Source organism: Amblyomma maculatum, chromosome 3, assembly GCF_055883805.1.
Source record: "Amblyomma maculatum isolate TAMU_Amacu chromosome 3, ASM5588380v1, whole genome shotgun sequence".
NCBI classification, from domain to species: Eukaryota; Metazoa; Arthropoda; class Arachnida; order Ixodida; family Ixodidae; genus Amblyomma; species Amblyomma maculatum.
In genome coordinates this window covers 52,700,717-52,715,046 of record NC_139346.1, presented here as the reverse complement: position 1 = coordinate 52,715,046, position 14,330 = coordinate 52,700,717, and the positions used below count along the sequence as shown (strand labels likewise).

General features: G+C 44.8%; 1 protein-coding gene across 1 annotated transcript in view; it reads left to right on the top strand.

Moving 5' to 3' along the window:
• Positions 1–12,156, top strand: part of LOC146194765 (monocarboxylate transporter 13-like) — an 80,909-nt gene extending 68,753 nt beyond the window's left edge. The window contains exons 3-5 of the mRNA XM_084596116.1: positions 5,495–5,638; positions 8,496–9,332; positions 9,455–12,156. Of these exons, the coding sequence (XP_084452242.1) occupies positions 5,495–5,638; positions 8,496–9,332; positions 9,455–9,648 (1,175 nt within the window). The 3' untranslated portion in view covers positions 9,649–12,156. The remainder of the gene's footprint in view (positions 1–5,494; positions 5,639–8,495; positions 9,333–9,454) is intronic.
• The last annotated feature ends 2,174 nt before the right edge of the window (positions 12,157–14,330 follow it).

Sequence of the window (14,330 nt, the reverse complement as noted above, 5' to 3'; positions counted from 1 at the left end):
CGATATTTTCTAAAGTGCCTTCGCCGCTGGAAATTACGCATGAAGTGGCTGTAAACGATCGCATTATGTTCTTTGATCTAACCTTATATTTTTCAGATTTCCATGTATGCTGGGCATTCGAACCTAGGAGTAAAAAGCCTTTACTTCCCTATAGCTCAGCCCATTCGAAGCTCGGGAAAAAAGGCATTGTGGCGTCATGCTTTCAAAATGCCATGAAAAAATCCTGTGCGCACAAGATTGATTATAGTTTGTCTAATCAGGTTGATAGACTAGCAGACGCAAAATACCCCCTTCATATTCTGGCGTCAGTAGCAGAAGAGATTTTGAAAAAGCTAAAAAGGGGGAGGGGGGCAACGATGTCCCACATTCCAAACGAAATCTGGCAGTAATACCCTATGTCCACGTTGTATCCCACAGTTTGAAGAGAATGGGCAAAAAGGCTTGATTTGATGTTGTTTTTTCGGCACCCGTAAGACCGAATGGCTTGTGTGCGAAGGTAAATGACCCAGATAAAAGATTAGAATCTGGTCATGAATGCAAGAAAAACCACAAGATGAAATATGTGTCATGTCAAGAAAACGCGGGGTATTCAGTCCCGTTGACGTATGGTGGTTCATACATTGGCCAAACTGGCCGTTTTATAAATTATAGACTTAGGCAGCATGGAAACAACGTTAATAACGCTGCCCGCCACATAGGTATTCACTGTCGTGATTGTTCATGTTTCCCAGTAATCAAAAACAACCAAGTAGTTACCAAGCGCAAGGATAAACTTACTACGAGAGATTATCGAAGCATCTGAAATAGTGAAGCTGGGTGATAATTGTATCAGCACTCCTTCCATAGCTATCTCGTTGAAAGAGCATAACTATTTGATATCGTATAATCGTTGCACACACGAAGCAGTTGCATGCGCACAGTGACTGGGTTGATTCTTTCCGCTCCTTTCTGTTTCTTTGTTTTTTTCGATTGTGCTAAATATTGATTGATTAAATGTCCTTTATTGAATTTGAAGGCTCATGGCCATGGATGGGGATAAAGGGGAGTAGACAGAATCTTCATTGTTTAGGTGGTCACTCGAATCACATTGCTCTAACCAGGCCACTAAGCGAGCCATACTTGGCAAATATCATCTGTGTGTTAACATCAGCTTTTAGAAGGAAACGGTAGTTCAGGCGGTAGGGTTCGATCTCGGGGCGTCCAGTAGAAAAAGTAGGGCAATCCCAAAGTAAATGAGATATGCCGCCGCAGGTTAGAGTCGTACAGTGGGGGCACATAATCATTTTCTCCGTATACTGACGCCAGCGGGCCATAATACAGGGCGTGTAAGCCGCATGGGCGATGAGCTTATTCAAAAATACTTCTTGACTTCGGGTGAGGTGGGTTCTTCTCGTAAAAGGTGGGTCTGGTGTGGCCACCTGCATGTGATGCTGACTGAGGCTACGAAGATTGGTCCGAGTATAGTGCATAAGGGCAAGAGCAGGGATGAGTTGCCCGCCCAAGGTCGAATAAGGATGAAGCAGGGGGGGGGGGGGGTAAATGTGGACATCCCACCTGCCAAGGCAGCCACGGCGTGTGCCGCCGCATTGCCCCCTGATTCGTCCGAGTGACCTGGGGTCCAGTGAATAGCGGCAGTTCTGGTCGCGAGTTGGTGGCGTTTAAGGAGGCGCTGTATAGCCGTAGCGGTTGCATCTTGTGAACCCGGAGTAGCGATTTCCTTGTAAGCTTCAAAGGAATCAGTAAGAATACGTATTGACCCAGTTCCGGTGCAAGGCACTCCTGAAAAGGCTCCCCAAATCGCGAGGAGTTCAGCGTGAAGAGGGGTACCTTGAGGTAGATGGCAGGCGTAAGCGCCTGAAAGCGAAGGGTTGTCATCGCATACTTAGGCCATAGATGCGAATTCGCTTGTAATCGTTGCGTTGGTGTATATGTCAGTAGTATCAGGGATTCGCTCTTGTATATATATTTATGCTTAGCATCCAGAATAAACATTTGTTGTCGGTTCAGCGCTGTGTTTGTCCCTCTCTTCTTCTCGCCTTGTGCCGTTGCGCTGCTTCACTAGAAATGCTAAGTTGTTTCACTTGAATAGTTTGGCTACGATTGATTTAACAGTGCACATTTGTGTCTGGCGTAGACACCCTCGTTACACAGTTATCGCACAGGAAGCTTTTCGCCAAGGACAACCTAGCCAGGCAGCAGGGCTCGAAACTGGTTTTTGCTCCCGAAAAGGCTCAGCGGGGTTTGTGAAGCCTCTTCCAATCGCACACCACTACGAAAGCCAGGCGCCGGGCCGGAGTACACTTGCACCCGATTTTACCAGTAGGTGTCCGGTGGGGACCACCTGTAGGGGGCAGGGGAAACCTACTGCCGTAGGCGGGACAAGCGTTCACACCGCTAGTACACGACTGCAGTTTTCACCCACAGGAGGCGAACGTGTGCATATTAGTTATCCGATGATGGAAAAGTGGAGTCACCCATAGGCGCAATACTTTGGCCGATGACCCGTTTCCCAAGCATTTCGCCCCAGAAGAGCCGAGTACCATGCTGGGGAAAACAGGTAACTGTTGAAAAACCGCTAGGTAACCGGCGGCACCGGAAGTCGAACCTAGTAACCTAGCACTGTCCAAATTCGAGGCGGATGCTGCCGGGTGGCCCAGTACTAAACGTTTCATGATGTAGTTATGTGGAGGACGCACTTTTGTTACTCCACTAATAATTTGACGTTTGTGGACAGTAACTGCTTTACAGATGCGCCTTTTTCTTGATCCCTTCCAAGTGAAAAAAGAGGTTACAGCAGACAGTTCTGATGCCACACTCCTTGTTTTCCAGCTTGGCTTGTTCTGTACGTGCAGCACACCTTCCCGCCTTCAATATAACAATGGTACACAATGTATACCAGTGGTGATTCCCACTGCTATATAGTTAGGACGAAAATATCTGCACCGTGCAAGCAGAACGCGAGATACCGATGGAGTGCACCGCTAGCTATTCAGCTAACACTTCGAACTTCTAAGCGCGATTCAACCCTCTGAGCTACATGGATGATCGGTGGATGATCATGCTCTTGGCGACCTCCAAGAATCCCTGCTTCAGTGTCGTCCTTGTGAGTCCGGTGATGAGAACAATTCGGCTGCTTGGCGACACCAGACATCTTAGGTAGGGCTCGACTGTTGGGAACGTGCAGGGCACCTCTATAAGCATGTGCGATATATCGCCTTACACAGTACAATTGGCAGCAACTGTGGCCCTTCCTAAAGTGCAAGTTTAACCCTTTTCCGAACAACTTGTGATCGACGGCATTGCTGAGCAATTTACTCAATTAATTTTTTTTTCTGCCCAAAAACTTTTACTGAGCTCCTTCATGACGCGAACGCCTATATCAATGTTTGTTTGGCGAAGCACTACCCAGTTGCAGCGATTTTGCGCAATAATCTCTGTATCATATATGATACACCATGCCGTTAGTTCTATAACTATTATTAATTTGTGATGGGTATGGCTAATAGCCCTGCATGTGTATCCTGCCGGTGCGACGAGACTATAGACCATATTCTTTGTGAGTGCCCCATATATAGTGAGGAAAGATAGCGTCCCTACCGTGCGCTGGAGCATCTAGATGGACGCCCACTGACTGAAATCAAAATTCTAGAAAACTAGCCATGGCGGTCGCCGGCGGTGAAGGCACTGCTCCGCGTCATGAAAACCACAGGCCTGATCGATAGGCTGCGATTTTGCTGTTATGTGACTATACTGACTTCAACCATCCCTCTCTTATCCATCATTTTTATATCCCTTCACCCCCTTCCCCCAGTTCAGGGTAGCAAACCAGTTCCTTCTTCCGGTTAACCTCCCTGCCTTTCTTCTTCTTGCTCATCTCCTCCTAGTATTTTTGTGAAAACATAAAAATGACCATAAGCAGCTCTACCTTAACGAGAATTCCATAATGGATTACTCAAGGGCAATTTGAGGGCAAAACCATTTTAAAAGATCCTTATATATATATATATATATATATCTAAAGGAATCATGACTGTACCACTTCCCGCCCATCTACGCCTTTGGTATTTCCTGCAACGCTTTCTCAAAGCAAGACCGTCGCAATATTTCTTCATCCTACTGGTTAGTAGGATGAAGAAATTTTTCTTGGAAGGCAGTGCACTGTATAATCTCCAGTCGACATTCATTGTGACCACTAAAGAATATCAAATGAGCGCAGCACCCAAATTTCGTGCCTGCGATATAATGTAAAACCTCTACATTGATTTGTATCTTTAACTGGCAAAAGTATGTAGAATCATTGGAGTGCAGTGAGTTTATTTTCTGCTAATGAAAATATGAAACACCATACCGAGGCGAAACCTACCGCTAACTGAATGGTGCGTCATATCCGATACACAAGTAAATGCCGTTATCGCTCAGTAGTCTGAAGAATGATCACGCATTTTATGTTTTAAGTAGAGAAAACAAATCTCAATGATGTAATAATTTGTTAAAAGCGCTGCTTCCAGTCAGAATAAAGAAAATGTACCCTCTAGTTTTCGAATTTCAGCATGAAATAAAACTCTCTACTGGCCTGCAGGTTTGCAATTAAAATAACGAAATAAATAACGCCGAATGTTAACTTGTTGGTCAAATGGATTACAAACCCTACTCACTCTTATACTAAAAAATCAAAATTTATTTTCTTTCTGTTGAGAACAATTTAGCACAAGTAAAAATTACTCTATCATATATTATACACTATGTGGTAAGGGCTACGTTTCCTTTGTATTCCATTAACGGCCCGCATATTTTCTTTGCCTGTATTCCTAATCAACAAGATCCTGCCTTCTACGGCAACCGCCTCAGTTGCCATTTCATGATTATTTGAACGGTAGACAACGTATTATCAAGCGCAATTCAAGTTCACGAAAACTGCGTGAATGGACGAGTGCAGGGTATAAAAAGTAATACGCGCATATTTGCAAGTACGTAAATTGCGTTTTCATGCAATGTACCGGCCGACAAAATGCAAGTTATGTGCTCCAACAAATATGCTTCAATTATTTATTCTTTTTTTTATCACTGTCGCACTCATACGGCCGTTCATGATCCGCAAGAAAGGCTGCAAGAACCGATGGTGGCGAATATGCACATCGTTGAAGTAATGTGTGCAATGTTTTACTAATATGGTATCTCATTGCATTAGCTCCAGGTTAAGGTCTTGAACTTTTCCATTATCTCAGCCTAAGTTTAGCGCAGCTTAGAGGCCTCTCATGTTGCGTCAATTCACCTGATTAATTTCAACCCACGGTCACTTTGTCTTTCCAGCTTTGCAACCTCGACCATGCGCGCCCAACCCAGCTTTCTTCCGCTATATGGTGGCCTTCCCGTTACCTTAACATGTATCAGTCATCTTTCTGTTGAGTCATCATGCCCTGCCCTTGGCTGTTTCTTCTCTATACGCAGTTTGCTAACAGAAAAAAAAACGTTTACATTTTCCACTCTGTTGCAGGACTGGTCGTCAGTCAGATCCAGTACAAGGTGTCCGTGTACCACATCACTCTGGTAGGAGGCTTCCTGGCTTCTATTGGAGTCATAGCCTCTGCCTTTGCACCAAGCATCCTCTGGATGACAGTCACGTTTGGCGTACTCTACGGTAAGGGCAGCAATGTATGGTTAGAGTCACCTTCGCTGCCAAGCCAGGCTACAACTTCTTTTAATTTCATAGCGTACAGCAAAATAGTTTCCGTTCAATGTCATTGTTTATGGCTCGTACTGACCTACATATTCATGTTTAAGATAACCTAAGAAGTTGCTTTAGCACCTAAATCACAAAAGCTGACTCTATGAAACCATCCTGCTTATCTCAGATTACTCAAATTTCTCATGGCATATTTATTGTTGAAAGCACATGCACAACTTACCTTCCGTGTGCTGCGAAAGATAAGTGTTCTCAGCTTTCTGAAAGTTGGTTTTGTTCATAATATTTGAGCTAAATGTATTAAGATTGTGTTAAGCGGCTTAAATCGAAGGTTATTATCAATGCAGTTTCAAGGCTGTTAAAGTGGGTCTACATAAAATTGATGCTCAGATATTCAGGCAAAATGAATAACGCCTGGATGTTGAATTGATTGAAAATTGAAACCATGGTTAATGCTTTGTATTTGACGTCGGTCGCATGTATTTTTGCCACACGGTCAGTGATACCTCGTGTACTGCGGACTCAGTAATTCGATTCTCGTGTCTACATCTCGATTACCATGTCTTGATATATAAGCCTTAATTAGGAAGTATCCGTGTGGCCTATCAGGTGCCATTTTCTGAGACAACCCTTTGGAGTGATTTTGATTTTCCGGTACACCACTCAGTTGAAATATCCAGAACGACCTGCAATCTTCCCAGTTGTGGGGGGCGGGAAAGAAGCCCTAAAGCAGTGGGCATCGTACGCGCGACATTAGGCGACGAGATAGAGAGTGCAATGTAGTGCTAGCCATTTTACGCATCACAGACATCAGCCAGCAAAACATCATGCGCATCTTTATCGTAGATTTTCAAGCAGCATGTAGCGCTCTTTGGCAAGGCCTGTTTGTACCGCTACCTACCGGTTTCTAGATAATTAAAGCACACATACAAAATCTGCAGATTGGGTGGCCTCCTGGAAATTGTCCTCTATTTATCAATGAGCTAGTTATTACTTTTCCTAAGATCTCACTAACCGCACTCCAGCGGAAGCGCTGTCCGTTTCGAACGAATCACCAACAGAAGCATTCTTACATATTCATTCTCACCCGCTACCACAACGAGGGGCAACTCTACCTCACCAACATCGTTCTTTTTTTATTCGAGAAGTTTGCCTTCTTGCATCTGAACAGAGATGAACAATTCTGTAGCGGCGTTTTTAAACCCTCTTTGAAATCACTATCTAATATTGATACGTGGCAAGAAGGTTAGCTCGAGAACACAACGGCTGATGACTTGAGTGAATGTTCGCAGAAACGCCAATCTTCGGTTAGCACCAACTACCGTTGCTCCGGCTTCGTCTTCCTTTCGAGTCACTGTTGTTGATCGTCGTCTTCTTCAATGCCCAGCGACGCAGAGCATATATCTAACAATATTACACTTACGGCTTCTTCTCCCTATCCAATAACATGCGTTCTCCCTTGATGCTCCACTTACCAGCACCAACACGAAAGAACTGCGAGGACTAATCAAGTTCACCTGCAGAATCGCGGCAGAAAATAGAACCCTGGATACACGTCTCAATAAATTAAGGACGTCACACACACTTCAATTGCTTTAAACATTTTCTTCCAACTCTATATCCAAGGGTCCACATTCCCGGAAAAGCGCATTAGGAAACTGAGCAAGTTGGAAAACTAATATATTCTTGAAGCTAAAAAGAGATTTCTAAAAGTAATATTACCATTTGATAGTCAAGGCTGCTGTCGACATGCGGGGCACGGGTTGCGTTAATGGGTCATTTAACGCAATCCCCACTTCAAATGAGAGGTGGTAGCTCTGTGACATGTTATTGTCACCATGTAGTTACCGGTCACCTTAGGCTTGGATTCTTTTCAATTACTATATTTCATGGCAAAAGCCCTTCTTGGCTCATTAGTGGTGTAGATAGAGAGTGTTGGCCAAAATTGTCTGCTAGAACATACGCTTACGAAAGAAGTCGCGTCACAGTCAGAAATCAAACTGCCGTTCTTCCGATCATCAGCCAAGCGCGCAAATGACTACTCCACGCTGTCTTTTCAGCCTGGCATTTATTCCACTGAAAATGTAATTCCCTTTGTCTAGAGTAAGGATGCCGGAGGTCGCAGTGGTAAACGACAAAATTGACAAGAAATGCGAAAAAAAAAGATAAATATGAACGTTCAACAAACCTGATCCAAAGATATGTTATACCGTGGGACAAAATTGTTTGCAAATCTGCGGATGCAAAAATTTAAAAAAGCGGCGATAGAGTTTTCGTTAGACACACGTTTTACGCCATCTAGCGAGACTGGCGCAAAACGCCACAACACAGCAGTCTCGAGAGTCGTGGCGCAGGAAATGAGCATCGATTCTCAAATTAGCCTTAGCTTGTAGCGAGAAACGCATGTCAGAAACGGCAAAGTCATAAAAACACGACCATGCAGCGATATAATCGGCAGAAGTAATAGAAATACTTGCACATTACAGCAACCAAGCAGAATTAAGTGCACCCCTAGAACAAAAGACGACAGGCTTAGCTCCTAACCAGACTTAAGACTAATACAGTAAATATTCGGCCTCCTCGTACATTTTTCTTCCTTGCTCCACTAACTGTTGCTTTCGTTACTGTCCCTTGCTCGCCCGCAGCGTTGACTGATTTCCTCTGCTGCATAAAATACATGTCATTACAAGGTGGTGCGGAAAGCCAAAAACATATTGATTTGGACTGCCGCGGATACAGCCACAGTTGTCATGCCGAAACTTATAGTCCCACGAAAGATCTCGCATACTCACTTGTTCCTATTATTTTTCAGGAGCCGGAGTAGGAACCGCCCTTCTTGGACTCTCCTTGTACATCCTCATGTACTTCGACAAATACAGCGGCACAGCGTTCGCCTTCATGTGGATATTGAGGGCGACATCGGGAATGGCTGGAATGCCATTTCTATCGCACTTGACAGCCACCTACGGGCTTGAAGGATGCCTGCTCATAACAGGTGGTCTGATGTTCCACGTGTTGCCATTCGTAATGCTTATCAAGTCACCTCAGCCTCTCTACCTGCCATTTCAAATTTTTCAAAAAACCAGTATCGGACCTTCCTTCAATTCGTTCCAGCAATTGGCGCATTCGGTCAAGCATTCGCCTTCCTTGTGCTCAGAGAAGACAGCAAAGAACGCAGTGGTCGATGCGCTTGCTAGTTTTAAAAACATCTGTTTCTACCCTCTAGTATTCTATAGCATTGTATCGGACTACATATTTGTCACTTTCACGGCCACTGTGGTTGCCTACGCTGGAGACAAGGGATGCAAGCTGGACATCGCCAAGGAGATCGTGATGTACAATGCCGTTGGCCTGTTGGTTGGTCGAGTAGTCGTGCCTTTTGCTTGCGATAAGATCCGTCATAGTCGCTGTCCGATGGTTGTTGCGAGCTTTTTGGCTGCTTCTGCCTGTCTTCTGGCCATGCCACATGTACCGACTTTCATCGGCCTCGCCACTCTAGCATCCCTGATGGGGATGGCACAAGGCTACATCCTGTGCATCAAATCCGTGATCATCTCCGACTACATGGGTGCGAACGGTCTCAGTTTCTGCGCCGGCCTAGGAGGTCTCTTATCGGTTCCGTTGTGGTTGTCCGGACCACGTATAATTGGTGAGTACTTCCGGAGAGCCTTACTTGGCTAAAAACTCCATTTCTTAACAGCGTGAAATAGACGTGGCTAAAAAAGTGTTTGTTACTGGTACTAACTTGAAGTTCATTCTTTTTCTCTGCAGGCTTTTTCCGTGACGCGCAGGGATCATACGACCAACTATATTTTATGTTGGCGGCGGTGAGCGTTCTTAGTGGCGTGCAGCTGACCTTTATTGCATGGTGGGACAAACGAAAACGAACTAATTTCAGAGAACAACCACATGACTTCCCTCATACTTTAGAAATGGAGCCCATGAAGTCATCTATTCCTGCTTGATCATAAAAGAAATACTGGATAACTTTATACGCCGCCTAGAGATACGAAACAAGTGCGGTCGTCATCTGTGCGTTGTGCACATTCTTTCTTCCACAAAGGTGGCCAACACTATGTATACTAAGAAACAAAGAGGCGGTCAGTATGAGCGATAAAACGTGATATGGCCAACAACTTATTCTCTTCTCAGTGTAGCTACGCAACAATATTCAGTGCTCCGAAGATAACATAGAGGCGAATGCATACCCTCACCATGTCTTGCGGTAGCGCACAAGACTTGACTCGTCTTGCACAGCATCTTTTGCGTGCCCATTCAGCATGAATATAAAGCAAGGAATTCTCATGTATGCCAAAACAGGCTGCGTAAATGAAGCCTACATGCTGGTAAGCTGTGTTTGTCGTCGATTGATCCTCATTTATTCTAAGGTGGCGCCATCAAGTAATGAGATCTGATTTTGCGGATGAATGATTAATACGTTCAGAATCAACATAAACCAGGCCGCACACCTGGAAACACGTTTAAATTTTTCAAAAAGCATTAGAGCGTGTAGCTTCAGCGTACATAAAAATATTTCATGAAATCAATATTTCGCGGAAGAACGCTTCTGCAAAACTGTCGGTAAAATGCTGGATAAACCCCGTTCCAGTCCCGCAGTGTCCCGGAGCACAACCTCTCGCAATTCTTTCTTTCAAGTCTTTATTCAGAAATAGTGTGTTTGAGGCACAGAATTCCACAGGTAGACGCAAGACTTGCCAAATATCGGACGTGACTTAGGTCGAGCCTTTAATTGTACCAAGCGAAATCGCTAATGGTTCGCGTTCTGCGGGTCGCCTTGCAAATGTTTATTTGTGTACTGCGTTTTGGGAATAGCTTAATCACTATTCTCTAAATTACTGCCTCACTAATATCACACATATTACTCAGAGTAGGATTATAAATATCTCATTGCTTGACAGACCACCTAGCATAAAAGTCCCTCTTCAACCAAGCCGTGCGGAAATGCCAGCGTAGCTTATGGTAGCATGGCTGAGTCGTGATCCAAGGCTCCCTGATTCAATTTCCATTTCTCAGGAGCTATCCGAATTGACAGCTTCTGCCGATGGTGCCGCGTCACGTGATCTCGTGACGACACTACATCCCACCGACCTAAACGTAAACTAATCAGCCCCAGGCAGAACAAACCAAAGGGCCAGTATTGGTACTGTGTTGGCAGTTCCGGTCCTACAAGCACCATTGTATTGTCAAGACACCAAGACACTCCAATATTGAGTCGATGATTTGTGCTGCCTGGGACTGTCTCCCATACTGATTTTCGGATTTTCGCTCAACGCGAGGCCTAAAGCCGCACTTCAAGGGTGTAAACCGAGCATGAGGAAAGGAGGTAACACTAGTACATATCGAATCTCTTATCATTTTGCCGAAGTAACATTAGATGTTGCATATTTAGCATCAGAGGTGTGGAGGATTAAAAGCAGCCTCCATGTTTTCGCTCTCAAAATGTACACCGGGCTGACTGAGAAAAACAAAGGTGAAGAAAACAAAGCGATAGCGCTCTCCGCCCACGAACACGAAATTGAACTAAACCAGCTAAGTTTGCACTGCTGTTTGGCGCTTGCTCGACCACCAATGTGGGCTGTAGGGGAATCAGAAAAGGGCAACTGGACGCACTGCCTACTCCGGCCGCCAGGCATGCACCCTGCCTTTAGTGCCATTTTCCTTGGTGAGCAAAATCAGACACTTCCCAGTAAAGTTACTCGCGCGTAAGTGATTTTAAGCGCAACATTCGCGCGAAAAACCGGCTTCAGTGCTTGCTGCGATGAGCAGGAAGCAGAGTTTTAAAAACCAATTATGTGCAAGATCTGCGCTCACGTATGGGGAGCGGCCAAAATCCTAAACTGAATTGCGCGATGGCCGCATTCTCTGTGATCCTGTGGCTCAGGGCTGCAAAACGGACCGGAAAGTGAAGAATAGCAAGGACGTAGTCAGCACTTGCTTATACATGGACTTTTCACAGGTTAGTTTCTCTGTAAAGCCCACTATCACAGAAAATACGGCCGCCTATATTCCAATAAAACTTGGCGGCAGTAATGACAGGCACCTCTGCGACATTTATGATACAGGATGCGATGGGCGCTTGTACTAGTTTCTGTTTTACACTTTATCGCGACTCTTGAAAAAGATGCAGTATGATAATATTGCCACGAAACGTTCAAAACTCTATTTGTTGTTGTTTTTCAGCAGCCGCCGGCATGTGGCCTTATTACTCTGATTCTGGCACACGTATCAATTCTGTATTCTTTCTTTGTTCATGATCGTTGTCGCCAGATAGTGCTTTATCATTTTCTCTGTCTCACAAGATGCGTCGAGAGAGATCTAGAAGATTCCTGCCACTCGCGTGTATTTCTGCAAGGTTCCAGATTACGCTAGTCACGGCCTGTGGCTCTATCTCGTTGTTTCCTTGGGACCTATAAATTGAACGTTAGTGCGTGCCACTAGCATTCCTTGTTTGACGACCGACAAGCATGATTGTTGCTATTGCCACCGCCAAATTGCTAGTTGTTTTGCGGGTGTCAATAAAGAGTTGACTTCAGTGTTAATACGACTGGCTTTGTCACTACCAAGTGATAATATCCAACATCACAATGAAGACATGAGCAGCACCGACGGAGAAGAAATAGACACTATAACAATATTTATGACATATGCACGCTCATAAAACACCTTTAAAGTTTCCGAGTTCACCTCCTTGCCCCCCCCCACCGCTCAGTCGCGAGCATTACATTCGTTGCGCGATATACACACCCACACATTCCCTAGCCAATATCTTTGTTCGTTCCTACATCACTATCCTTGGTGTGATGCTAGGGGCGCTCTATATCACTTCCCCAAGCGCCAGAGCGGCCACAATAACCCAGTGGTTCTCACTTTAACATGTACCACGGATGTGCAGAGGAAAACGCACTGACCAGCTAGCGCCTGGGCTGCCAGGCATAGGTGCGCGACCTGGCTGAAGTGGGTGCCATGGCGGCTTGACTTTTCTACTCAGTAGCCCGTCTAAAAGCCTAAAAACTACCTTTTTCGCTTCTACAAAGTAATAAATGCTTCTCAAGCGCAGCTACTATCATATCTAACACGCCCTCTTAATAACGAGGTGCGCCTTTCGTGCAATGCATTTCATGCTTAAGACAAGTTTTGGTTTACAGTTTGACTTAGCGTGAGTGAGACGAGGACAAACAGGAACAGAGGACGAGCGCTAAGTTCGAACTTAAATTGGAAGCGAAAAAATACGAGCCCGAGGAACTACATACGCGTGCCCAGCTATCCAATGAATTAGGATGAACGGGTGATAAGGAAAACTGAACCATGATAATTTTAGGCTACACGAAAAAAAGAAAAATACATGGAAAGATACCACAAGCATACAAAAGAAATTACACAGTATTTAGAAACCTAGCTTCTTTTCACAAACAGAACAACCGACTTTTAATTCACGCGGTTATCGCTGCATAAGCTATCAATAAATGATATCTCAAGAAGCTATCTCGCTAGTTGGACTTTACAACGGCCAAGAACTTTTGTTTTTCCAAAACGTGGATGGCATTTGCAACTCAAACTATGCTGAGGCAGGTTGTTAGATCGAACTGTACAGAACTCTACTCTGGTCAGGTAGACAGGTGATGGCTACTTGTATGCCATTATTGGAAATGTTCAGCAGGCTTGGGCGTAGGTAAGCCAATCTTACTGCGAAAGCGCTGCACCGTTCAGGTTGAACAACGCTTTCAGGCAGCGTTCAGCACGCTTTAGATTACATTAGCCTCCAGCGTTAGAGGCCGCTCTTGTGCTTCACCAGCTCGAACGCCTTCTTTAACTCATGCTTTTTCTTCGGATATTTTCGCTTATCGACGTCTTGCCTTGGCAGAGTGTTAGACACCATTATTTCCCCTCATGTATTCAGAGGTACAGGAGCGGACGAAACATAACGCAGCACGATTTTACGTTCAAATTATCATCACGCCTGTCATTTTAGGTAAGCAAACATTATTTGTCAAGTCAAAGGGGACATGAATCTATTACCGGTTCGCAGGCACCACAACTGGCAATTTCAATTCCGAAAATGTTTGAAGGAAATAATGTGCTTTGTTTACTTTTGGGCGCACCGGTACATTCATTGTTGCGTCAAATTTTTTACATGACATGGAAAAGTCAGCGCTGCTCAAAGTTCCTTTTATAGCGCTGTAGGTGAAACTGGTCCGCAAGAAGCAGCAAGGAAGCGGACATGCCATGGTACTATCTGCTGTCCTTTTTGCTGCTTCGGTGGCTCGACAATGGCTGGCGTCATAGTTTCTATGCTAGCGGCGACTCACGCCGTGCGGCAACCACACTTGAGACGAATTTGAAGTGAGGCATGGCTAGATAATTGCTCTCGAACTGAAAATGCACAGTCAATGAACAATCAGTTCATAAATATAGGCGACATAATTACTTTTTCCACTGTACAATACATAATTCAGTCACCTTCTATCTACAGTGATCAGGTAAGAACAAGATAACGAAGATGGCCACGCAGTATTAAAGAGCACTGAACAAGAGTTGAGGGGAAGCCTTACTTTGGAAGCGGGGCCCAAGCTCCGACAAGGGATTACGCAAAGACAAGTCTTCTTGTCGAAACGTTTGCTCAGCTCGT